We start from the raw sequence: 20,937 nt of genomic DNA on the forward strand, positions 1-20,937 counted from the left end.
AATGAATGTATATTAAATTAAACTTACTTACTAATTCTCTCGGAAGAAACCCTTGCAAATCCAAGAAAATCCCTTGAAATCTTTGTTATGACTTGGAATTTCTTAAAATTTCGTTTGATATGATTTGTTCCCAAAAATCTCTAGAAATCCCTCAAGATGAAGCCTGAAATCATGGAAAATTCTACAAAATTATTTGAAATCCTTGAAATTTGTTTAATCTTTTGTAATTCTTTGGGAATGGTTAAGAAATTGAAAACCCTGTAAATCCTTTTAAATACTGGCATGGCCTCTGTGCTATCTTAAATTTTTCATTTCACAATAATTTTAAAGAGGATTACATACAAAGTATTAAAACTTTCTGGATTTTAAAAGTAATTTTAACTCAATGAAAAGCTGATCGTTAAGAAAACATTGATAAATATAATAAATTTCAGGTAGTTGTCCTGCCAAAAATCAAATCTCTGAAAAAATTTACTGTGGTATTAGGAATAAAGATAATATAAATGATGACGTAATTTTAAACAAAACCATTTTTGTGCAATTAAGTTTATTTTTCCTATTGCTTCATACCAATTTTAAGAAAATAATTATATTTTTTAAATTTATGGATTATTTCACTGAGGAAAACATTCTTCGTGAGTTTTTAATTTTTTCCTTAAAAATGTTGCTTTTTCGTTCATAATAAATGACTGATAATATCATTTCGATTCTTAAAATCATAATTTTTATTCAGAAACTTGATTTTTTGTATGACAACTGCTTTATAACAATGATAATTTCCGAAATTCTAATATTTGTTTACCTAATTTTTAGCAATCACAAGTCACAACGAGAGAATTTCAACGTGACCTTGGGAATTCGATTGGAAGCTTTCTTCGTGATAACCCCGATGCTTACTGAAAACTTATACCTCAAATGAAAAAAAGAAAAAAAATGCATCTCAGAAGTGAGTGAATTTTGGGATAAACATTTTTATATTCAAGGATAATCAAATTGTGAGCGTTGCCATATTAAATCAAGTCAGTAGAATTCCAGAAAAAAACTTTACGGTTAAAATGGCCAAAGATTAAAATCAGCGGAACGTATTATTTTCTGTATAAGATCGTCGAAAAAAAAATTTGATTAAAAATGAAAAGTCTTACATAAACTTTCTATTAATCAAATTTGTCTTCAGTAGAGAATAGCTGTATTTATTAATTATTTATTAAGTTATTTTCATATTAATGGATTGCATTCACATCAATAATTATTGGTTTCTTTTATCCACAAAATTTCGGAAAATAGTCTTAGTATATTTCTCTATTAATAATGTACAAAATAAGTAGATAATTATCAAATGAGGCATAAACTTTGTCAACTAAGTTATGGCTTTATTTATAATTTGCATTCATTTAATTTACTTTCAATCTTGCAAAATAATATTTCTCAAAAGAAAATTATATATTGAATGCAACAATAAATTATTTTTATTACTTTCTTCAAATTGACATCACTTTGCTAAACTTTTATGACTTTTGAACATGCTTTAGTGTTTTACATGGTACGTGGTATAAGAGGCATCAAAATTTCAAATACGAAATACAATATGAAATTCAAATCAGTATTTTCATTTCTCCTATTACGAATATTCTAAAGTTAGAAAAAATCAAGGAATATAAAATGGTAACACTGAAGAGGAAAATTTTCATTCCTTTCACTGACAAAGATGCGTATACACGAGTATATTTAGAATGAACTCCATCACTTCGCCATCCAGGTAAGGTCAGTCTAGTGAAAGTATTTTATTTCTGATTAGAAATCACTGGTGTGATTTATTTCAATCTTAAAGAAGGTATGCGATTCGCCAAGGACGAAAATGCAGGTGGTTGACTCATTAGGTATCTTTCAAGACAACATTTTCAGTCCTAACTTAAAGATCGGGAATGGATTTTTCTTCAATTAAATTCTTTTATTATTTTTTTCAATTAACCCTAAGTCTAATGTGAAATTAAATCACGTAATAAAACCTGGTACAGTTATCCGAGTCAATTGAAATCGGTAAAGTTCACTTGATAATATTCCACAAAGAAAATTCAATATTGACAGTACAATAAAATATGAGATTGTAATTAAAAGTACTATTTCAACATGTAACTATACTCGAGAAAGGCTCTTAATTAAAGATCTGAGAATGCTATTTTTACTGGAAAGAGGTAAGTATGCATATAATTTTTTGTATATTATTGCACTTTCCTTTTACTTTGATTGTCATTATTGCAGGATGAAAACGAAGAATGCATCAGAAATGCGATTGGTGCAAGAGTACAGGAATCAATATTGGAAGCAGAATCTGTAATTGGAATATAAGAAACAAATTTTACTTAAAAGTTGATCATATCGAAATATTTATATAAAAAAACGTCTAAAAAAATTTGGCTCGTCATGGACCATAGTGTATTTGAAATTGCCTTTCTGGTGATCCCATGTCCCAATTATAACCTTGATTGGAAATAAGTAACACCTTTTGGAATGAGTGACAAATTATATGATTATCTTGGGCGAATAAAAAATCTCGGTTTGACCTTGCCCATAGTAGTCAATATATTAATTACTTCCTGTTGATTTCAAGCACAGATATTGATGATCATTGTGAAAAGTTGAGGCGCAGATTGAACATTAATTCATTTCAATGATTAAAACTGACAATTATGTATTTTTCTATTATTATCTATAAATATTAAACAGTAAATACATTTTTTTTTTAAACTGAATAAATTTTAATTCATGTTGGAAAAATTCTACCTTATAGAAATAATTGTTACAATGACTGAAGCAATTAACGAAATGCATCACTGCGGTCAATTAACGTTGGTAGTTGAACTTGTTTCTTAATCCTTTAAACTTTTTCTCATTTCTGACTCATAATGAATTATCAGACTTCACTTCAAAGTTAGTATATACTCTTTTATAACAATGAGAGAGTTGATACAAAACAAATATATAATAATGAAATATATATAAAAAAAATTATATAAAAAAATTTTAGATAAAAAAACTGTAATTATTTTTGGTAGAAGGCAATTGTATCTAAAATGTCAGGGATAGGGACATAGCCCCTTTAAAACTCTTCTTAATTCAACTTCAAATTGTCCTAAACTCAAATTTGAATAGTTTTTTGAAAAAATAAATTGTATGACTTTTTATATATTTTCAATAAACAATGCGTATTTAAATTCAACTAAGTTTGGAGATATTTTTCTGAATGAATCAAAGGGGCTATTAAAAAACTAGTTGACGCTATTTTAAATATAATGCAATTTCAACAAAATAATTGAATTTTCAATTTTTAAAAATAATTTTTTACACGATTTTTTAACCAAATAATTAAAGTTTCAACAACAGAAAAAATTAATTTCAGACTAAATAATTATATTACCAACCAAATAATTCAACTTTCTAGCATAAAGATTAAATTTTTAACCAAACAGTTTAATTTAGAACCTAAAAAGAAGATTTTTTAGCCAACAGATCGATTTTTTATTCAAAAAGACGAAGGTTCAATAAAACGACCACATTTTCATCACAATATCTACATGTTCAACAAACTTCGTTAATTTTTAATAAAATAATTAAATTTTAAACGAAAAATTGATTTTTCAACTAAAATGTAATATTTGATATTTCATTCATAAAATATTTTTATTTTAGATAAAAAATGGTTGAATTCAATAAAACAGAAGATTTTTAAAAAAATCTACCAGCGATGATATATTTTTAAACTCGAAAGACGAATCTTCAATAAAAAAGTTAAATTTTCAAAGAGGAAAAATACACCAATCAATGGAAAAAAATTTTGTCAACTAATTTGCGGAATTTTAAAACTAACAATTTAATTTTCAGTCAAATAAATTAGTTTTTTACCGAAAGAAACGAATTTTTAGAAAAACAGTTAAATTTTTCAGGCCAAAAAGGTAAATTTTTTGCGTACCAGATGAGTTTTCAGCCAAGAAATATAAGGTTTTAACAAAACCCTTTTTTTAACCAAACACTTAAATTTTTCACTAAAGAAGATCTATTCATGAAAAAAATTTCATTGTTAAATTTGCAGTTGAAAAATGGGATTTTTAACCAAACATAATACGAATTTTTAACTTCAACTAAGTTCAATTTTCTACCAAGTAGCTGAATCTTTAACAAATACAATTAATTTTGAAAATAAACAAAATTAAATCACTTAATTGAATTTGGTATCATGAAGATACCCCCCCCCCCCCCCCACAAGACGAATTTGCAACAAAATACGTTAATTGCCAATTAAAAAGTCTACCAAAAAGATCAATTTTCTATTAAAAAAAAACGAATTTTCAATTCAAATAGACGAAATTTTAACAAAATTTTCTTTAACGAAATCGTTAAATTTGAAACAATTTAGTTTCATTTTTGAATAAACAGTTTAAATTTTCAACTTTCAGAGATGAATTTTTAACAAAGTTCTGGAATTTTTAAACAAAAAAGATTAAATGCCAATCTATCTAACGAGATCAAAATTAAACAAAAAAATTGAAATTTTCAGCAATATATTTAAATTTTTAACAAAATGGTTTATTTTTTAACAAAATAATTGAATTTTCAAAATATATTTGCATTAGTAACTAATGATTAATAGTTGATGTTTCAACCAATTAAATTTTGTCACCAAAAGAGTTGAAAATTAATTAAAAAAAGCGAATTTTTAATAAGAGAGTTGAATTTTTAAGCGGCAAAAATTCCTCAGTCAAGAGAGAAATAAAAAATTCCAACCAAGTTGTTGCATTTTCAAACTAACAAGGCGAATAAGCTAGAAAACAGTTGAATTTTTAACCCGAAAAAATAAATATTTAAACAAAAAGTTCATTTTCAAGAAAATAGTTGATTTTTTTTAAAAAACGCCATAATTTTCTACCCAAAAAAATTAATTTCTAACAGAGCAGTTGATGTTTTAAGCCAAAAAGACCAATTTTTTTTCAAATAGTCAAATTTTCAACAAAAATTTAATTTGCAATTAAATACCTGAATTTTAAAATAAAAACAATCATTTTTTATTCAAAAATGGAATAGTTGAATTTGCATCACAAAAAAATTGATTTTTTCCCAACTAGTTACATTTTAACCAAAGCAAAATGCCAACCAAAATGTTGAATTCTCAAACTGAAAAGGCGAATTCTTTAGAAAACACTTGAAGTTTTAACCCAGAAATATGAATGTTCAACAAAAACTTTTAGTTTAGGGAAAATAGTACAATTTTCTACGAAAACACTCATTGAAAAAACAGAAGATAAACTTTACATCGATTCCCGATGAAAGATTCGCTGCAACAAAAATTAGCTTTACAGGATAAACTTTAACCAAATATCGGTTAAACTTTCTTTTGTTTTTCCATGATAACAAAAGTATTTTGAAAAACGCGAAGTTTTCTGAATAAAACTTTATCTCTCTGAAAAATGTCCTGCAACAAATTTTATCATTATTTTATTCTGTGATAGAATTTTCTGCCTGAAAAATAAATTTTCAATAAGACAGTAGATTTCGTATGCCAAAAAGACGAAGTTTCTGAAAAAAAGTTGAAGATTGAATACGAAAAAACGTAGTTTTTGAACTGGCCAGACATTGTTTTGAGTCTTGCTAGTCTCTGTTTAAAATTAAACGTATAAGTTACTTTCTGGTCATCTGAACTTTTCCTCTATTATGAAAGACGTTCATTAAATTAACACGAAGTGTCTAGGTTTATTAAAAAAATCTGTGCTATATCTACCAAATTTCGGTGAACCTAGCTCACCTATCCAATTTTCTCGTTTTATGCGCACCGAACGAATGTGAACGTAGACATTGCCAAATAATCCTACTTCGTTGAAAATTAAAAATCCATTTTATTTAGTTATTTTTATTATTATTTTATTCGTTTTGCAATACTTGCGAATAGATTAAATTTTAACTAAAGATTAAGTTTATGAAAGACGTCAATAAACAATAATGATTCAATAAATTTTCATCCGTACCTTTTTCACAAAGTTTAAGAAAGAAAATAAATTTCAGAGAAAGAAGGAATTATTCAAAAGATTTATTTTGGAAGAAGGAGCCCAGACTGCTCATTAGCGATTGGCTCATGACATCATTGAAGCGATCTACTCATTGATTCCCTGAGGCCTGAATTCGCTTATGCAATTATTCGCGAGGTCGGTCTACGCCTTGACTGGCGTGAAAAAAAATGTTGGAACAATTAAAAAAATAAGGAGATACACGTCGCCGCATCGTCCTCGTAGAAAGCTTCTCTTGTCGAGGATCCAATCGGAGAACTCGGATTGGACGGAGGGGTTAGTGTGGGATTCGGTTGTGGCAGCCCTTATAGACAGTTCTTCGTTCTCCGCGCGCCAATCGTCGCATCGCTTTTGGCGATCGCGTTTCTCGATTCGCGATATTTTCACCGGAAATCACCGGAAATGGTTTACCTCAAAATCCTCACGGCTGTCATCGCCATATTTCTCGGGGTGAGTCCTAAACATATTTTAATTTTTCTTTTTCAAAATCAATCCCCGTGTTTTGTTTGTGATATCGTCTTTGTGCAAAGTGCTTTATATTAATCGAAAATTGATTTATTGTAAACAATTTGTTCAAAATACAGTTTTATTTTTGATTTTGCATTTTTCTTTAAAAAATGTAGTTTCTGTTCAACAGTGGTAAAAAGTATTGGATTTGGCTTGATACAGTTCTTTATTTTTTTCTTTATTTTGTGTTATAGAACAAAATAGTGCAAGTGTTTTGTGTGTGATTAAAATACTTACATATTTTGTCTGTAAAAATTTTATAAATATAGAAAAATAGGAGAAATGTAATTAGAAGATTGGCGCTTTTTAGAAAAATGTATTTGTTAAATTTATTTTTGAAGAAGTTTTTCTGAATATACATCTAACTCGTGAAGAAATATAACGCAACTATAAAGGACTTTATTTTTTGAAATTAATTCTTTCTATCTCTCATTTTTGTATTTTTTCTTATATTGTTGAAACAGCGCGGTTGCGTTCACCGATATTCAATACGAAGAGAGTTAAATTTGTCCAGCACGAATAGTAGGATCTTTTAAAGGGTCTATTTGTATCGAAATTTTAGTACAAGTAGCCGAATTATTTTAGTACATATATGCATTGCCTTTTTAAAAGTAAAATAGTGTTATTAGCTTTTAAAATGCAAATTTTTACATGTTTTTTTTCAAAATTTTTTGATTTTAGAAAAATAGGAGAAATACAATTTTAAGATTAGTGATTTAAAAAAAAATTGAAAGAAATATTACGCAACCCTAAAGTATTTCACATAAAAAATGAAGTGTATTATTCCTAATATCAGGACATTATAAATTAACTATTTATATATCTTTATTGCAGTGCTGTTTAGTTTGAAAATTGTGGGTGAGAGCACTGAATTTTTAATTAAAATAGTTTTAAAAAATTATTATGAATAGCGGGATCTGGAAAAGATTTTATTTCGATACAAATAACCAGATTTTCTTTGTACAATGGATACTGGCTCCTTGAAGATAAAATCTGGATTGCATTTTTAAAATAAAAATATAGGATTCCAAAACAGTGCCTTTAAATGTAATTAATTCATAAGTTCTTCAATCATTTTAATGGAAGGTCTGCTTGACTGGAGAGTAATATCTAAATAGATCTTTTTAAAAATATATTCTAACTGGTTTCACTTTTACGATAATCAATTTATAAATATTTTATATACTTGGATGCATGAAATTGTTTAAGGTACCTTCCTCGATCACCAAAGTTAAACACCGCTTGACTCGTTCATAGTCAGATGGGCGCTGTCGTGCGTAAAGTTTCAAAGAAACTAAACGACTTTATATCCATATATTTAATGTCATTTTTAGTCTTTGTCAGTTGAGACTTGTTAAAGGAAACACATTTTTAATGCAAAAATTTAAGAACTAACAAAAAATAACTATTTCAAAAATAGTTTTTGTAATTCAATTTGTTCTTGCTGTTTCTTCTCACCATTTTGTGTTCAAATTGCTGAATTTCAATGAATAATTGTTTATTTTTTGGGGAAATAAATTTCGTACAACTCTACTGCTTTCAATTTGGAAAGTAAGTCAATAATCTTCAGAAATTGTTATTTCCGGAAAAAATGTTTTTTCTTTCGAAAAAAATGTTATTTCTACGTTTTCAGTCAAAGAAAAAATTAATTTAAAAATCTCCTTTTAAAGATAAAATTTACTTTTAAGATTTCACATTAAAAACTCTGAACAGTAGGGTTGCAGAGAATTTTTCCCCTGAAAAACTGTGCCATGACTTACTGAAATTCAACCATTTAAAAAAATTTCTAAGAAGCGATAGTAAGAAAGAATACACTTAAAAAGTAGTTAAAATACATTTTTTTGTAAGTCTTAAAATTTTTAATTTAAAATAATATTTTTTAATTTGAAATGACATCGCCAGTTTTATTCATCTCATTTTTATTCCTAAAATTATTTAGAAAGCTATTTTTTCTTCAAAATCTTATTTTTGAGACATCAACTACCTTAATTTGATATCTTTTGGACTATTGTAAAGACAAAATATTATTCATCATATTATCAAAATAAGGAGAATTTAGGCACATAAACAAAAAAAAAAATAAAAATCAATTTAATAACCCGTGCTTGAACTGTTTACTAATTTGTTTTAATAAATAAAAAATTTTACTTGGCTTCAAAGTTTCTTTCAAAATTTTCTTATTTCCTAAACTAAAGACCAAATACGGACAACATGGAAAAAGTATTATATTTTTTCATATAACAATTTAAAACTTGATATCTGGAATGGAATTTGAAATTCTTGTAAATGCAATTTACTTTTTTGGTCTTTTAACTCTTCAATTTTCTGATTGTAGAATAGTTGTCTGCATTCAAATTTAAAAAATTGGATAAGTGTAACAAAGTACTGACCATGATCCAAAAATAGCATCAAATCTTGATAAATTAGTCTCCATAACTTTATGTTGATCTGGTTGCAAAAGAGTTTAATGTCTCGGAATTATGCAAGAAAAAGTGGGCCATTATTGGTTTATGACTAATTTTGGGTCCCCCATTAAACGATTCGATAATACTTTTACTTTTAAGATAAGATATCACCGGGCAAATGATATACGAGTACTAACCTTAAGAGAGAAAGTTAAACCGAAACCGAAATAATATGTAGAGTTGTAGGTACAAATGTATTTTTCTAAGTGACTCGTACATTTTCTCGCGTGTCTTAAAAAATAGATCATCATCTGTAATTATGCATGTATTATGGAGATTAGAATGCTCTATTTTTATTATTTATCCAAGGTTTCCATCTCAAGGAGGCGTTGCAGAGAAAGAAGAATAACAAACTCATAAGATGGTTTCATATTTCTTGTAGTCCATTTAATTGTTTATTACTCTCTTCGCTTCTTTACACAAAAGAAAATAAAATGTTCTATTTTCTTCCATTATTCTTTTTTGCGACTTAAAAACTAATTTGCCAACTTATTATTGTAACTAATTAGGGATTTTTTCGTGGGTGCGCAGCTGACCTTTTAAATTGGCACTTTGGAAATTTTTAAATTATCAATTCGCTAGTTGCACAAGAAGATGTTTGTTATTCGCGAATAGGAATCAGAAAATAATGTTACATTTTGCAATCGCCAAGGTTCTTTGTGAATTCATGAGAGACCATCCCGAAATGCGGGCTGGCAAAACATTCGTTGCCACACTTTCATTACCTCGTAAGAGTGATGGCTCCACTACCTATTAAACTTATCCATTCATTTTGTCTAAAAAAGCGAGTTATTAGTGAAAATAATTATATAATCGATGTTATTAAATTTTCTAGGCCATGTTTCAATTTTAGTAGACTCAATATAATAACAATGAAATCGAAATCATTGTGAAAAGGATAGAATTTTTTATTATTTTAACTTTTCGTCCACACCCTGGGTCAAAATGATCCCAGACTATTGTTTTGAGTATTGTAACTTTAGAACAAGACTCAGTATGTAGATCATTGAGCCATTTAGGGAACATTTCCGGCTTTTTCATAAACAAATAATTCTTTATAGATTTTGTATACTTTAACATTCATTTCTTGAATATAAATATATTAATCGAGAGATTATTTGCCTCTGAAATCATTTAAGTTTCATGAATAAAAATTCCAGATCTCTCACTGTGGCCAGATGGATTTCATAAAATCTTTCAAGAAAATTCTCAAGGATCGCGAATATTTTTGAAAATTTGGCAAATTTAAGGCGAGATTTAAAACTGCAACTTAACTACTTTTGAGTCGCTGAATATTATGATTTCCGAAATCTTGCTAAACTGATTCTGATTTTTGTAATTCTGAATCTTTTCTTTTCTTATTCTATCGTGAATTGGAAACAGATTTTTGAAGATTTGACAGATTTATGGTGAGATTTAAAACTGCTTTTTGACTGCTTTTGAATCACCGAATCTTAGGATCCCCAAAATCTTCCAAGTCTGAGTCTGATTATTATAATACTGAATCTTTTATTTTTTTATTCTATAGTGTCTTTGGACAAGATTTGCTATGATTTTGAACTTTTGAAATAATTTAAATTCCGCGATCCCCAGATCTTTAAAAATTGAAGGTGTCCATTCAAAATTTCAGATCTTTTACTGTGGCCAGATGGTTTTCATCAAATCTATTTAGGAAATTCTCAAGAATCGAGAATATCTTTGAATATTTGAAAGATTTCAGGCGAGATTTGAAACTGCATCTTAAGTATCTTTGAGTCGCTGAATTTTGGAATCTTCGGAATCTTGCAAAACTAAATCTGATTTTAGCAACTCTGATTCTTTCCATTTTTAATTCAATGGTGACTTTAAACAAGATTTTCTAATACTCCCACTTTTGAAATTAATAAAATTCTCTGATTCCAAATTTTTTTAAATCTAAAAATAATCAGATTTATCAAGGAAGGTTTTAACGTTCGCAAATATTTTTGAAAGCTTCCCGGGCAAACTTAAAACTGATTTTCAAATGTTTTGAGTCATTGCATCTCGGAATTTCCGAAACCTTGCAAATTTTAGACTGACTTTTGTAATTATGTAACTTTCGTTTTTTGATTTTATACTGACTTTGAACAAGATTCCCGAAGTGAATCTCTGTTATTTACTCCTGAATTTAGTTCAAGCGCACAAATTCAAAATATTTGAGAATCGAAATTACCCTTTTAAGGTTCCAGATATCTCCCTATGACCAGTTGAATTGTATAAGATCTTTCAAGGAGCTTTTCAAAATTCGTGAATATTTTTGAAGAAAAAAGATTTTAGGCGAGATTTGAAACTTATTTTTATCTGTTTTTTAATAATCCTGAATCTTTTTCAAGAAATCTGTATTATTCTCAGAGAATAACACAAATTCTTAACATCTTTTGAGACTAGATGGAGCTATGAATTATAATTTTTTAAATTATATTTTTTCGGAAAAAGATCTACTCCTTTGCTTCGCTGGGAATCGAACTACGGAACTTCCGATCGCCAGTCTGTTGCTTTCCTCTTAAGCTACTAGAGATATCGAAAATAGAATCCTTTTTCAACTGGTTAAGGGAAAAGAACCGGACCGACAATCGGAAGTTCTGCGGTTCGATTTGTAGTGGTACGAAGGAGAAGATCTTTTTCAGAAAAAATGTGATTCGTATTTTTTTAACTTATAGCTTTATCTAGTCTGAAGAGACGTCAAGAATTTCTGATTTTCTCTGATGATAATACAAATTCCTCGAAACATGTGAATACTTAACATCTGACAAAATAATGCGTGTATTTCTAAAAAAAGATTTTTCATTAGATCCCTCTGGTAGCTTAAGGGAAAACCACCTGACTATTGAAAGTTCGGTGGTTCTATTTACAGTGGAGCGCAGGAGATGATCTTTTTCAGAAAAAATGTAATAAAGAAAAAGTTGAATTTTTCATTTTTTGATACGTATTTCAACATATTTAACGTATTCAGCATTTTTTCAAGTGTCTTCCACGCTGAAATCAGTTTGATAGTTTCAAAATAGCAGTAATTAAAAAAAACAATAGTGTCAATTTGAGCCTGTGTATATAATTATAACTATATAGTATAACTTGAAGCTTTGGAGAGGTTTGTAGTCGAAAGTTTAATAATCTTGTATTTTACTTGTCCTTTTAAGCTATAATTATACAAATTATATGCCCCATCAATTAAAAAATTCTCAAATTGCTTTTCATAGTAATAGTGGTAATTGTTCTACTCGTGATGGTAATTTGTAACAAAGTGTTTCTCTCTTATCTGATCTCGTGACTGTTACAATTTCTCATAATTCTGTCTCGTTTGCTCGAGGCAGAGTGAAAGCAAAGATAAAACAGTAACATGCATATTGAAAGCCCAGAGGATTCCGCGCTCCAAATTGGGATGAAAGTGAGGATGGATCTTACCGAAAAATTCGATGCCTTTATCAGTTTTTGCATCGATGACACGTGGAATTAATCGCACACATGTTCAATAAATACTTCACTTTTTTAGACAGTCGCAGTTGACAGCGCAAGACTTAAGAGGCAGAGTAGCGTTTCACCACAGAATGGAGCCGTGATCGATAGTATTTTTAATGTAAGTCATTTATTTTCATTATTTTGCTACTCAAGTTAATTAGCTTAATTTAAATTGCGTAATAAAGTTGATTGGCATTTTCCGATGCTGAGCAACTTGTGAAGATTTATAACTTCTTAATTTATTAGGCATTAATTTTTTTAAACTTCTACAGGAAGATTTATTTTCATTTAAAATTTATACAACGAGTAATTATTTTACATCAGTATATAAATTAATGACTTTTATTTTGCAGATCCCAATCACTGCGATTAAGCAAACTTCTGCAGCTGCTCAGTCATTTTCACCTGAAAACAGCGGGACTATTGACAGTGTCTTCAAGGTAAGAATTAACTTTGTAATTTCAGGTGAATTCATTTAATTACAATGAAGTTAAATTTGGTGAAATAAATTGAAATTGAGTAAATATGGTTAACTGAATTCAACTGATTTAAAATACATTCAAGCAAACTCAAGTCAGTTATTGAAAAAAAAGTGAAAATCGGTAAGTATAAAATAAAAAAATGGAGATAAACTGAAAAACTCATAAAATTAATGATTTTTTTCATTTATCTCGTTAAATACAGAAAATTTTTTAAAACTTTGCGAAAAAAAGTTCTAGATCTTTTTAAAACATACATTTTTGATTCTGTATACTTTTCCTCCCAGATTGATACTTTCTGAGAAAATCGATATTGAAATTTAGTAAGTGCAACAAGTTTTAGCCATTGGAAAGAGATCTTGGTTTGAACCACGCTATTTCTGTAACCAAGCACAGGGGTTCCTTCCCGCCCCCACGAGACGTTGGGCACGGGTCAGGGTTTGAGCAAAATTATTTTTGTGATCAGTCACAGGGGTATATTCACACCCCTACGAGTTTTTGGAAAGGGGTAGGAGTTCGAATAACATTATTTCTGTGACCAGTGACAGGGGTGCCTTTTTGACTTCACGAGAAGTTGCAAACGGATTTGACCAACATGATTTATGTGATCAATCACAGGGGTACTTTTCCCTTCACCATATATTGGAAAAGGGTAGGGATGTGACATATATTATTTATGTGATCAGTGATTATTATTATGATTATTCATGTGATCAGTGTAAAAGTATTAGGGGTTTGACCAGAATTATTTCTGTGACCAGATACAGAAGTGGCTTCGTATCTCCAATAAACTTTAGAAAGGAATATGGTAAGTTTGACCTATAATATTTTTGTGACCAAAGGTAGGAGTGGATGCCTTCTCGTCTCCATCAAAAGTTGGAAAGGGATAGGGGTTTGACGAGAATTATTGCTGTGACCAGATACAGGCGTGGCTTCACACTTTCATGATAAGTTGGTAAGGAATAGGGATGTGACCAATATTATTTCTGTAACCAGAGACAGGAGTGGGTGCCTTCCCGTCCCCATTAAAAAATTGGAAAGGGATAGGGGTTTGAACAGAATTATTTCTGTGATCAGAGATAGGGGTGGCTTCCTATCTGCACGACAAGTTGGACAGGAATAGAGGTTTGACCAATATTATTTCTGTGACCAGTCGCAGAAGGGCCGACCACTTGCCCGACTCACCTGTTGCACTTACTAAATTTCAATAGCGATTTTCTCTGAGACTATTAATCTAGCAGGAAAAGTGCCAGGAATAAAAAACGTATATTTTTATTGGATCTCCAACTTTTATTTAAAACATTGCCAATATTTCTGTATTTAACTAGATAAATTTAAAAAACCATGACTTTTATGGCTTTTCCTTGGTTTTGTCCATGCATTTTAAATTTTCGTATATTTTTATTATCATATTCATAATTTGCGCGTTAAAATTCATCGGGATACAGAGTTTTAAATTAATCGGAGGTATGTGCTTTGCAGAAGTGCAGCAAAAATGAGTAATCTATCATTTTATAGTAATGCTACAAAATACCAATTTCAAAATTCGCTAAATTTCTCTGACTTTTTTTTTTGATCAATTTTTTGTTTACTCGGACCATTCCAATTTTTTTTTATGCACAGAAACAACCATAAATTAGTAGATCAATAATGTGAATACAAAAAATTTTTGTTTTGTTAATTTGCTTTAAACACTTTCCGTTCAAACAGTTTTAATTCCAATATGAATTTTAAACCAAAAATGGAAATTTAAATATTAAATATTCACAACAAATATTTTAATTTGTAATCAACGACAGCCGCAATATATCAAAAATACAATTTTTTTTACAGAATAGATCAATTTTAACAAAAATAGAACAATTAAATTTTCGGTAACAACATAATTTTGAAACAAATACAATAAATTTTTAATAAAATATTTTCAAGTTTTCAACAGTGATGAATCTTTAACAAAAAAATTAATTCGCAGCAAAAAGTGTCACAATTGAAATTTACACTTAAAACTGTTTTAAGTTTCAATCAGAAGCAATTAAATTCAAACAAAAAATACCAACTTAAAAAAAATAGTTATAATATCAACAAAAAATAGAATAGTTAAATTTGCAGTAAAAGAATTTATTTTATAACCAAGAGAAGTAAATTTCCATTGAAACAGGTAAATTTGTAAGTAATTACATGAATTTTCAACGAAGGTGATTAAATGTCTATCAAACAATGTTAACTTTTGACAAAATAATAATAGTGAAATTTGTAGTTAAAGAAATAATATTTTATCTAAAGTAATGAATCTTGAATCAAACATGAATGTTTGTCAAACAATTTGAGTATTCGACCCAGATGGTTAATTTTATACTGAAAACTTTTTAAAATAAAATGCATAAATTTTTAATTTAAAATAATAAATTTTCCACAAAAAATAACATAATTGAATTCACAGTTAAGTAAATATACATTTCGATTAAATTTTTTTTTAATAAAATAGTTAATCCTAAAAAGAATAAATAAAAAATAATATAGTTAAATTTTCGGTCACAAAAATAAATTAAAAAAAAAGTAATTTTCAAGAAAATAATGAAATTTTCTAACAAAGAAATGAACTTTTAATACAAAAATAAAGACTCTGTCCAAAGTTACGGAATGTTTCGTAACGTTAGCCTCGGATGAGGTGGAGAAGGGCTTAGAGTTACGGAAAATTTCATAACCATAAACAGTGCGAAAAGTTATATAATTAAATTTTAAGTAAAAAATGCATATTTTCACCAAAACAATTTTTTATACCAAATTGTTTCAGTTTCCAAATATAATTTTTTTGCATGCCGAGATTACCTTAAACATTTTTACCTAAATCTCGTTTTACCTTTGTTTTTTAGACTAATATTTACACTTCCTCTTGAAAGTTTTTTAAAATCATCTCGTAGAGTTTAAAGTTTGTTTCTTTTCTCAGAAATGAACGTTTTTTCTTTTACGTTATATAGAACCTACATAAAGCACTTTCGTAACCTTTCTTTCCTGCTTTATCCACGTTTCGACATAAGTAAAAACGAATAAATTCTGGTAAAATAAACGAAATTGAAGAAAAGTCAAGTAATTCTAATTGATGAGCCGGTTCTATTGCCTATACAATGTACATACTCAATGTGTATAATTTTTTCTCGCTAGACGGCTTCGCGATCTGCAAACTTTCAAACAAGTTTCGTATATTAATTTTAAAACTATACTTATAGAAACTGTAATTGTTCTGCTTTTCTTCTAGACAAGAAAGTTAAAAAACGGTTGCTTTTGCGGTTATTAAATTATACTCGAGAAACCCGTTTTTTAGATAACAATTTTCTTTGCTATTTTCTGATTCAAATTGCTGAAATTAAGAAAGAAACAAAGAAATTACTAAATATGACAACAAGCAGTAATTAAAAATACATTTTCAATTTATTCTGCTGAAAATTTGAGTCTATTAATTCAGATATTGTGAAATTGTGTAACTGTTTAAAAATTACTATCTATTCAAAACGAGCTGCTACTTTTTAATAATTGCGATCGTGCATAAATTTATCTCATATGCAATGTCTCAGGAAAAAATTAAAAACTTTTTCTATACACAAATTTTGATATGCTAGCTTCTTTGTCAGTCGTAAAACACGCTATAGAATATTCCCTATAAATTTCATAAAATTTTTAAAGAATTTTCTGAATTATGGCGAGTTAAATTAAACAAAATATTTTAAATAAAACGGGCTTTTCGAGCTTACACCGACCACAGGAAAAGCAACAACCTTTTGTCCAGCAAAAACCATGCGCAATCACATTTCCTATAAGAATATGTACTTTTAATATAAAATTTAAAACATTTTAAAAAGTTTCCAGGGGAACAAACCGTTCATCGAGAAAAATTTACAGCACAGATTTAGTCAATTTCGAATCTTGTAAAATTGTGAATGGAACTAAATCGAGCATAAAATCATCGCAGATTTAAATGTTTCACAATTAATAAATGCCATTCAATTGAATTTGTAGGTCAACGCAAGTAAATAGAACTGAAAGGAAGTTGAATGTGACATTGATTGAATAGAAATTAATTCCAACTGAATTTAACTGAATCTAACTGAATTTAACACAGGTAAAATTAGATTTTTCTATATAGTGAATTGAAGTCAATTCAGAGTCAATTATATAACAGCCGTGCGGAAGAAACCTGTCTGAACAAGAATTTCCGAAAACAGAATGTATCAACTGCACTATGATGCGTTAGAATGTTGTATCTCCATTTATAAGTAAATAGGGATACGAAACATGACCGAAGTAGACTAAATATTTGTTGCTCTCTCATTCGAAAATCCTTATGGAAAAAATTGTCTTTAGTACATTCGAAAATTTAACTAACTTAAATTCCAAAAAAATTTTATTTCATTTACCTAAATTTTGGTCAATTGAGGTGGATTTAACTCAATCAAGTAGAGTTGAATAAATACAACGATTTAAAAAAGAGACTTCAAGTAAACTGAAGGTTAATGAAAGTAAATTGATTAAATTGCAGTCAACTGTATTTATTTTTAATGAATTTAATTCATTATTTGCAAATACACGTGATTTTATTAAGTTGAAATAACGAATTTTTATGATCAAATTTCAAATTTGACAGACATCCGAATCTCAAATCAACATGAAACTTTGAAAAACATGCGCATATCCGACGAAAATACAAAATTCCACCAAATTTGAGATTAAAAAAGGAGAATAAATAATAAAAATAAATTTTTAGGCCACGCTTTTTCTAAAATATAAAAAAATATAAAAAAGGTAAAAGGTGCAATGACAATATTATAATAATACGGTTATAATAATTTGGCTAACAATAAAGGCGTGGGTGTAAATATTTAAATTTCTTTCTTGTGTAAACGTAATGTTTAATATCCAAGTACAAAGTTTTTACTTTTAGTGAACTTATTATTATTGTATTGTTATTATTTCAAACTCCGTCTTTTGAAATCAAGTATTATGTTTCTTTTTATTATATTCTAATAAAAGCTTGTTCTTTAAAACATGATTTTTCATTCAGAAATCTTAAAAGATGATTTTCTCAGAAACCTCAGCTATTTTTGCTCATTTTTGTCTGAATTGCTATCCTAATGTAGAAGAAATCGTATGTATTCATGCTGATTAACCAAATTTTCGGCTTAGAGAATTGTTTTCCAGACAATTAAGTTTTGAATTTTCTTTTAAAAAAAACGACAGATTGGGCAAAGTTAAAACAAAAAAGTTTGCGTATTTTTAAAAGTTCACAAAAATGGAAAAAATGATATTCTTTGCGTAAAAAAATTCTCGTCATTACAACCATGATTTACCTTGCAGAAACAGTAGAGGGTATCTTTTTCATGTAAATAGGATTAAAAAAAAATATTCAAGAAAATGAAAAATCAGTTTTCTTATTAAATTCGACCTTACTTTTTCGGCAGAATTTTGAAAATTTGAAAAGTGGATTGTGTGGAAAACCCTATATTTTTATTGTATTCAATCTTTTTTTAAATTCTTGCTTATATAAAGAAGACATTCTAGAGATTTCATGCAGGGCAAATTATATTTGTGTCCACAAGCATTTTTTTCTCGAAAAATTGAATTTTTTCACGAAGAATACAGGATATCATAAAATAGTAAATGTATTTTTTGTAGAGCTTTTTAAAACACGAAAAATTTTGTAATAATATTCTGTCAAATCTTCTGTCCTTTTTAAGAAAAATAAAAAAATTTAGTTTCTGGAAAACCAATTCTCTTAGCTGGAAAAATAATTTCGCCTTCATGAAACGTATAGCAAATTTATAAAACAAATTTATAAAAATTAAAACTTTCAGTAAATTTATATTTTTTCATTATTAATTATTTTATTAATATATTATTAATTATTTCATTAAAAAATCTATAAAAAATGATAAAACAATAAAATATGCTTTTAATATATGGAAGGATAATTGAAATCGCTCGATTGATTAAAAACCTATAGAGGTTTGAAGAAATAATCAGTGCTTATATATATATGAATCAAACCATAAATTTAAATTACTTTCGTGTGTAAAGTTAGATTTTAAGTTCATAAATACACCTTAATTTAGAGATAAACTTGAAGTAAGAAAATAATTTGTTTGAGTTCAAATAAATTTTATCTGAATTTAAGTAAGTGTATTATTAAATTCTGAAATTTAGAAATGGACATTCACTATTTAAGAAACCGTATGATTAAATGCTAAAAATCTTCAATGAAGGCAAATTTTTGCTAAATTTAAGTTTATTTCTCAATTTAAGGTGTTCAACTTTCAAGTATTGATTTTTACTTCAAAGCTTAGCTAAATTTACAGTCAACTCCAATTAATTAATTGAGAATCAGTTCGATGGAATTAAAAGTGAATAAAAATGAGCTTTTCTTTTCGTAGCTTTAAATTACATCAATATTGGAAATGGTTATTGTTAGGTTGATATTTGAGTTAATTAAAAAATTATATTTTTAGATTCCAATTACCACTTTGGAAGCAGTAGGAAATTTAATAAAAAATAGATCACCTCAAACACGCCAAGAAGTTCAAGAAGAACAACAAAGGCGCCAGCAGGAGAAAAAAGAAAGAATAATTGAAAAACGAGAGCACCAGAAATATCAGAAAATTCAACGGGATGAGTTGAAAAAGAAAAAAATTCAACTTCAAAAGGAGAGGTACTTCAGCCATAAGGATCCATTGGGATTTAATGCTTTAACCAATCTTTTGGTTGGTCACCATGGAATATTGGGAGGTCATGGTGGACATGGAAATCATGGAGTTCACCAAGGTTTAGGTGCAATTTATGAAAGTCTTGGAAATCTTGTTGGTAATGGTGGTCATGGTAGTCACGGTAGTCACGGTAGTCACGGTAGTCACGGTAGTCACGGTAGTCATGGTAGTCATGGTAGTCAGGGAGGACATGGCGGACATGGTAAATTAAAAATATTCCTTGTTTTTATCTTTTATTTTATGTTTTTATATTATTTATTTAGCAAAAATTATTTATCCACAGGCTTGTAGTTTTTGTAGTTCATATTCTTGTCGCATTCCTTTACCGATACTGGTTCTTAATATTAATTTAAACTGGTAAAGGAATGTTGAATGCATTTTTTCAATTCTAGGAGGCAGTCACGAAGGTCAGGGAAGTCACACTTACGAAGTTCATGAATACATTGATGAACCGCCATTTATTTGGCCTGGCTGGCCCAGTTTTGGACACGTTTTCGGCTCACAATCTTTATCTTCAGAAGAAAAAATTGAAAATAAAATAGCACCAAAAGATAATAGCAAAAATATTGGTACTCCTGAGCCAAACGTTGAAACCCAGGAGAGCAAAGTGAACCCTAAAGAATACAAAAAATACGGAAAATCAACACCCAAAATGGAAAGGAGAAGTAGCATCAGATTTGAAAGTGATCCAGCTCCTGAAGAGCATAGAAGTTCTTCAAAAAATTTTTGGCCCACAGACTAAATAAAAAAAATTTTTAATGTAAAAAGCACGAGTGATTAACATGAAAATAAGTATTTCAAATTAAAGAAATAAATGTTATATAAATTAATGTACACTTTTCAACATGTACAAAAATTATTTTGAGAATATTAAATATTGAAACACTTATTTTTATGTTTACATTCTATTATTATTTTTATTTTGTATTTGTGTGGCAGCCATAGAATCAATGTGTATGTAAAAATGTGTTATACTAAAAAGTAATTTAATGTAATTTACAATATAAAAAACCAAACTTGCCTCTGTATATAAAAATCATAAAATGCTTTATTTGTAATCAGTATTCTTAAAAAAAAATAAAATAAGGGTGATATATTTTCGAAGGTCTCTACTTCAGTTTAAAAGAAAATAACCATGTTTTTTTTTTGAGTCTTAGCAGGCTACTTATCTTTCAATATTTTTATGTGTAAAAAGAGTATGATTTAA

The 20,937-nt window shown here is 28.2% G+C and overlaps 2 protein-coding genes across 5 annotated transcripts in view; both read left to right on the plus strand.

Annotated features, from left to right (window-relative positions):
* Positions 1–1,147, plus strand: part of LOC117169026 — a 56,935-nt gene extending 55,788 nt beyond the window's left edge. For all 4 annotated transcript variants that reach the window (XM_033355086.1, XM_033355085.1, XM_033355083.1 and 1 more), the window contains one exon: positions 814–1,147. In XM_033355086.1, the coding sequence (XP_033210977.1) occupies positions 814–900 (87 nt within the window). In that variant the 3' untranslated portion in view covers positions 901–1,147. The remainder of the gene's footprint in view (positions 1–813) is intronic.
* Positions 1,148–2,802: 1,655 nt separating this feature from the next.
* LOC117169946 (oleosin-B3-like) lies at positions 2,803–20,766 on the plus strand. Its single transcript, XM_033356457.1, has 6 exons — positions 2,803–2,850; positions 6,279–6,503; positions 12,534–12,617; positions 12,853–12,939; positions 19,476–19,932; positions 20,123–20,766. The coding sequence occupies exons 1-6, from the start codon at positions 2,803–2,805 to the stop codon at positions 20,470–20,472; spliced, it is 1,251 nt and encodes a 416-aa protein (XP_033212348.1). The 3' UTR covers positions 20,473–20,766.
* Positions 20,767–20,937: the final 171 nt, after the last annotated feature.

This window comes from Belonocnema kinseyi, chromosome 3 (genome assembly GCF_010883055.1).
Source record: "Belonocnema kinseyi isolate 2016_QV_RU_SX_M_011 chromosome 3, B_treatae_v1, whole genome shotgun sequence".
In the NCBI taxonomy this organism is placed as follows: Eukaryota; Metazoa; Arthropoda; class Insecta; order Hymenoptera; family Cynipidae; genus Belonocnema; species Belonocnema kinseyi.

Excerpts from the sequence above, each read along its gene's own strand:
- LOC117169946 (XM_033356457.1), top strand. The coding sequence starts at position 2,803 with ATGACTGAAGCAATTAACGAAATGCATCACTGCGGTCAATTAACGTTG. Across the intron at positions 6,504-12,533 it reads TCATCGCCATATTTCTCGGG|ACAGTCGCAGTTGACAGCGC; the intron begins GTGAGTCCTAAA and ends TCACTTTTTTAG. Across the intron at positions 19,933-20,122 it reads GGGAGGACATGGCGGACATG|GAGGCAGTCACGAAGGTCAG; the intron begins GTAAATTAAAAA and ends TTTCAATTCTAG.